This window comes from Chanos chanos, chromosome 2 (genome assembly GCF_902362185.1).
Source record: "Chanos chanos chromosome 2, fChaCha1.1, whole genome shotgun sequence".
In the NCBI taxonomy this organism is placed as follows: Eukaryota; Metazoa; Chordata; class Actinopteri; order Gonorynchiformes; family Chanidae; genus Chanos; species Chanos chanos.
In genome coordinates this window covers 2,195,612-2,202,389 of record NC_044496.1, presented here as the reverse complement: position 1 = coordinate 2,202,389, position 6,778 = coordinate 2,195,612, and the positions used below count along the sequence as shown (strand labels likewise).

The 6,778-nt window shown below is 39.7% G+C and overlaps 1 protein-coding gene across 1 annotated transcript; it reads right to left on the bottom strand.

Annotated features, from left to right (window-relative positions):
* Window positions 1-129: 129 nt before the first annotated feature.
* rec114 (REC114 meiotic recombination protein) lies at window positions 130-6,778 on the bottom strand. The gene is made up of 6 exons (XM_030793587.1): window positions 6,644-6,778; window positions 6,206-6,295; window positions 4,535-4,618; window positions 2,098-2,272; window positions 438-502; window positions 130-294 (listed from the first exon to the last, which is right to left on the bottom strand). The coding sequence occupies exons 1-6, from the start codon at window positions 6,776-6,778 to the stop codon at window positions 130-132; spliced, it is 714 nt and encodes a 237-aa protein (XP_030649447.1).

Below are 6,778 nucleotides of genomic sequence, written 5' to 3'. Positions count from 1 at the left end.
TTTCAGAATAAAAGCTCCAAAACGAGGGTATTTTTTGCTGTCGTTGTTTGGAAAACTATGGCAAGTGTCACTTACGTTTTGCTGTATTGAATGGTGCTGAATGTGAGTGGTCAGGATTGCTGGGATACCTCATTCCTGCATCAGTTCCCTCAACTCTTTCTCCACCTGCTCCACAAAGGCAGGGAAGCTGGAGTCCAGCAAACACAGGCGAAGCAGCAATCTCAGGTCACCGGGGGGGGCTATGCAGTGACGATACGCCAGGGGGAGAGATAGATCACGCTCTCCTAGGAAATACTGCAACAACAACAAAAAAAAACTTACATTCTGTATTTCTGTTCCTCGGTTTTTTACTGATAATATAAAACATTGCTACTGTTTATATATGTTATCTATTCCGGGGCAGTTTTTATGGTTGTTAATTCCTTGTCCAGCTATACCTGAGTGAGGTCTTTGATGGACAGAGATCCTTGGGTGACGTTTGAGGCAGTAGCGGAAGCCGCCTCTTCAGGACACTGAGAATATAGAGCTGTTAATTAAAGTCTTAAGACTGACACACAGGTGCAAGCATACAGGACAAACAGGAGTTAACCAGTAGTCAGTAAGCTTATTACTAATTGAGTGGTCTCAGCCAGCTCAACTGCTTTCATCTGCACTGAAGGGCCTTAAAGTCACTCTGAGCAGATGACATGGCATTTTTCCACTGATAGTCCTTTGTGACTCTGAGAATCACAAAGGACAATTCATAAGTTACATTCATGGAGTCAGTTTGGCCCTACAGCCTATGAGCACAGATCCAGTGGACTTCATTCCTTTGCCTCTTTATGAATCAATAGCACCATCTAGTGGTTGCAAAAAAAAACCCCATTTCATTCATTTACATATTAACACATTTAGATATGTATTCTTTATTTGCAATCACTGGAGGACATTTTAATTATCATACTCATAAACTGTGAGATGTTCCTCGCCTCTATCCAAAGGTGTAAATTCAAAGTGTGAAAACTGTGAAAGGGCCACAATTAAAAATCGAAAACCACAACCCAAAACTGACCAGGCAATGTGAATTCTTTCTTTTACCCTAGCAACTTTACAAATGTAATGATGGCCCTGTCAAGCATTTTAGGAGTGTCTATGAATTATCAGTCAATGTGTCAACACAACTGAAAACTCAGTCTGATACTTGAAGACATTTAAATGTGAAGCAATGTAAAACCATGCTAGTATATGTCTAGCACAAAGCGGAAAACTGACAGAACAACTAGGCAAAGGACAGTTTTTTTCTCATCCATCAGAGACCCTGCAGGGTTCACTACAGCTTACGCATCAGAAAGCAATGTGTCTACTAAAGCACCCACACAGAGAACTGCTTCACTGTTTCATTTGAGGTTAAACCTGTATATGATGCATACCCATTCTGTTTTTCATTCTGTCAGTACTCAGACAGTTAAAGTAACTGCAAGACCAAGACCTTACTGAGTTAAAGGGGCAGTTTTATACTTTGGATCTATCTGTTGTAAGAAGCACTGCCTATTCATGAAATATTCTCCATTCTTTGCCTAAATACGGTTCACAGTTCACACTTTACATAAGTTTAAAATGTATGCCTGAAAGTCATTGTATGCATTTTAAAGAGTCATTCACATCTGAGAGCTCAAACACCAAAAGCACACGCCAAAAATACCTGAGAGGCTGAGAAAGAAAGAGGAGGGAAAAAAACAGGTTTGGAGCCTAAACACTGAACACCTTCCATTTCTCCTTGATATGCTTCCTGGACCTGCCATGTGGGACTGTGTGTATGTGTCCTTGTGTGTGTCTGTGCGTGTGCGTGTGTGTGTGTGTATACACACACAAGTTTAATTGGAGAGTAGGATTAATCAGTGATAAGACTGTGGTGATCAGTACTACTATGTTCCAGTGAAATAATTTGTTAAATACATACAAACTTACAACTGTAAGTATTCTGTGCGCAAGCTGAAATCAAAGCGTACGTCTGCAAATGAGAGAAAACAATCCACTGTATTACAGCATGAGGGCTTCATTCGGGCGGAGATGGGGTGAAAGGCAGTACCTGTGCGCCGTGCGGAGAGCTAACAGGACCGGCAGGTGGCTCAGTACAGGGTTGTGTGCTGGTGTGAGGAGCGCAAGGAGGAGTGTTCTCCTGTGTTCTCACAGGCAGGTACTCCTGCAGTCTCTCCACAGCACTTCGGCACGCCTCCACCGCCAGAGCCCTGGTGCTGCCGTCAAACTGCAGACGCACCATACGGCTCTCTCCCTGCACACACACACACACACACACACACACACACACATTCATGACACTTTCCCTTTCCCTCTTCTTTATACCCAAAAACGATCCATTTACATGTCTAACAAGCTACAGCAGGTTGGTATTGTCACAATGTGTAACATTACTAAAATATGTCACATTGGCCAAAAGGATTTTTATTAGAAATCATGCTATATAGCGTAGCGTTTAATTACATTACCAGATTAAGTAACTGGTTTGCTATAAAACTGAAACATGTTTGCTAAAACCTCAGTTAAACCTTTTACGAAACTTTTTTTCTTTTTTTTTTCCTTTCATTGCCCATTTCTCATCAGCAGTTTTGACTTTGCAGCAGTCAGTACATATTTCCATTCATTCAGCCATTTCTGATGCGTGATTCACACTCCACTGGTATAAATGGCACAGTACAAGATCTAAGAAAAACTCCTACAATAAATACTATGACTTCTAACAGCTATCTTTAATCGTATTCATATCCACAGGCAAAACAGATTCCAGGCAAAAGCTCATTCTCATTGTCAATCTGGAATAGCATACTGAAATTAAAGCAAGAAGCAAGTTATCAAGTATGTACAGAACGAAAGTAGCTCTCGATTCATGAACTAATTATAAAACTGAAGACAAGATTTATTGAGGCATATTTAGAGATCGCAGAATCTATGCACAGTTGAAAAGAAAATGATGGTAAGAAGACAGTCAAAGTGCATTAAAGCGAAGTAAATTACATGCATCACATGAAATCTAAAGCATCCGCACTGTTTGAGCTGGCTAATGGCCCACAGAAAACTAACATAAGACGAAAATGAGAGGGAAAATCAACTGCTGATTATTTTTAATGCATTTTTGTCCCAGAATGACCCTGTAAGTTTAAAGTAATGACATTTAAACAAACCCAAGGAGCCATGTCATATTGTGTACCTGATTCTGGTCAGGCTGGGAGATCTACTCAATCAACTGAAGACTCCTTTCCATATTTTATAGGCTTGTTTTCTGTTTACCCTGGGTCAAAGGTCAGTATGGGGATGTGTTGAGGCGACATATTTCCTATGACTGATTCTCTGTGAGAGTAACGGTTTTCCCCACAGTGTGTTTGCATTTAAAGGGGACCACGCAGGCACATTTGGATAACAGACTAAGAGATGTTTAATCTTTGGCATTTAATGAACCAGTTCAATAATTGTGTCAACAAACAGCCCCTGCAAAACAACCACTGTTTAAGTTTAAAGACCTTATTTAGTCAGAGCACTAATACATTGTGAGTCGACAATGTAAAATAAGTGCATTCAATATTAACACATTAACACACACACACACACACACACACACAAAAAAAAATAAAAAACGGTATCAGCCCTGTTTTGTGTTTGTCAGTTTATCTGCTGTTTCATTTGCCCAAGTTTCGAATGCAAATGGATTGTTTCAAATCCAATTATCATGAATAAGTAGGTTGATTTAGGTACAGTAATTGGAACAGTTTAACAGCAGCAGTGTAGGATTATGTGATCGATTCCCATTTAAACTCAAATTGTCTGTATTACACTGAGAGTCTGGTCATTTACATTGCTATTAAATGTGCTGTAACCCACTCTGAGGTGTGTAATGTTTTAATGTTTAGAATGCATGCCATGCCATTGTTTCTGTAACTGTGTGCCGATATTGTCTCAGATACATTCATCTGTATTCACAAACAGTATTCTTCCAGATATGTAAAGGAGCTGCTGGATGGTGGATAATTAGCTTAATTAACCATCAACCAAATTTTTTGTCTTTGAGCCTTTCACTGAAGGTCGCGCATACACAGTCATCCATGTAATTAGCATATGAGGATTGTTTATAAGTACGAGGGACACAGAGACACAGCCTCTTCCTCTGGAATCTCAATCTTATGGAAACACGTTTTTTTTTTTCCCCTCCCTTAGCGTCTGTCTCCTCCATCACACAGCCAGATGGAACCAGAACCAACTCGTTTTCAACTCATCCAGTTCAGGAAATTAACTGAAATTAAACATGTCAATTGAAAAAAAAAAAAAAAAACTACACATGAATGGTACTGGTATTTTACTGACCAGGAATCAAATTTAAGTTAATTTCCTGAATCTAATTATTTGATTTTTTTTTTTTTTTAATTGAACTATAGTTCATGGCATACATTCAGGGCCAATGCTTCATGATACTTAACATGAATACTAAAGAAGAAACGTCACATGCGATCACTTACAGTTCAGATGTGTGGTTCATATGGCTTACCTTTAAAGTAATGAGGAAAAGCAAACTGTCCGATTTTTGTTGAATCTTCAGGAAGCTTTGAGCATTGATCAAAGAGAATCCTTCCTATACAATAAGAAAGCAGAGGAGATATATCACACTGAATGAGATACCGCTTATGTCTCAAAGAGAAACACATTCATCTCTTCACCATAAGGAGCACACATTTTCACACAGCACTTTGATAAAACTTAACAGTCAATTCCAGACCACCTGCTCACTAAACACAAATTGCTATAACCCTAGAACGACTCTCTTTAATAAATTATGAAAAGCATCATGCTTGGTTTATTAAAGTGCTTGTATTTTATTGTAGCCTGTAGACTTGTGGGTCTTTGTGTCCTGAAATCCTGACCTAGTTGCAACATGACAGAGAGAATCCGGCAGGGGGCGCTGTTGACACAAAAACACTGGGGACTGAGAGGGGGTGTGTCTCTCTCATGTTCTCATTACATAAATGGCATAAAGAATCAGTTTCTGAAAACAGAAAAACCATGAATGGGAAAATGCCACAGGATGCAGTGAATTTTAAAAATTAAAAAAAAAAGGAAACTAGACTGTTTGCTTCTCACATTTCTTGATAAACACAAAATCAGAATTGTGTATTTTTTCTTTTCTATTTCTCTATTATGTTACTGATCTTTAAAACTGTACATTTACACTGTCCCCAAATGAGAAGTAAATCTAACTTAACTGATTCATTGGCTAAAAGCATGAGGGCCACAGTGTCTTTACCAAAACATTAGCTCTGCTGCACAAGAAGAACATTTCCACTTTTCATCTTCCTACATCACGATTCGAAAAAGATTATCGTTCCTTGTACCATGAGAAATGTTCAGAAAGGATAAGATTAAAATAATTCTTTTCAGATGCAAAACATCATATTAGGCTTGGCATGACTTCTTTTTTTTTTTTTTTTTTTCAAACACCAGAGTAAATATTTTCTGTAAATACACAAGCTCCCAGTAATCCCCCACCCTCATAGACTGGTCAATTATAACTTTATGCACACAGATTCATGGTGTAATCTGAATGACACACTCGATAATCCCTATAATTTTGCCGCCAGCTACAGGGAGTTCCTTAACCTAACACATGAGCTCTCTGAACTGAAAGAGAACACATGATGAGTGTTAAGGTTATGGGCGCCAACCTATCAATGCCCGCCATCCCCAGCTCTTGGAGCTGCACTGAACTTTGACCTTAATAAGCATTCTGCTTCTGGCACCCTGGCTCCACACAGAAGTTATCTCCACCTCTGTGCAGTTGAGGGCCACTTTGACATTGTATGAAGTGGCAGGGGCCAGTGTTTTCCCACTGTGATGTCTCCTCATTGTTAGAACATATCAGAGACACTCAGCTATGCCAGCCAGGGAGCTAGGCTGGGTAAAGGTTGCAGGATGCAAGTTATACGCAGCTGATGCATCTGGGGTTAAGCATAAGGGGTCAATATTTAGACCATTTTGAACTTGGGTAAAAGTTTGTACTGTTTCAGTGAAGTCTGAACTAGTATCTGTAGGTGGACTTAAAATCAATGATTCTTTCACTTTTATCTTCCCCTTGCCTTGTGTGTGTGTGTGTGTGTGTGAGAGAGAGAGAGAGAGTTTTTCAATCTTGAGCCAAATGATGATGGATAAATTGCTGTAACTTTACCAGTAGTTCTTGCGCTTGTGACACTAACAGGTGGCCAGAATCCAACACTGTCAGCTCCAGGTGGCCCGTGCTTTCGTTGGACTCGAAGACCTGCGCATAGCATTAAACTGGTGAGCAAAATACCTACCTAAAAGTGCTCTACGTGTTACATCTTCAGAGAAATGGTTCAGATGATCGGTTCACTGTAAGCTAACAAATTTCGCTTCATTACTATCACTGGTTATGTCGCATTTATTGCAGTCCACATATAACTGTGTTCACTATTGTCTTTCGCCATTTCTGAGGCCAATATATACATTTATTCAAGTTTACGTAATCCAGCTGTTAGCTGATTCGTCATGCCAAACGCGTCAAAACTAACTAATTTAACTTCAGTTTATTTGGCTAGCAAGTGAGATAGCTGTCTAACTCTATGTCCCAACCAAGTTAGCCAGCCACCTTCCAAGAGGAGTTGCCGTCCTTGTCCTTGGCTCTAGGTAAGAGACGTCCGTATCGTCGTAATTTCCACATAGCTTTATCAGCTGCGGTTTCCTGGAAGATCTCTGAACTACTCAAACATTTTGTTTGCGCCAT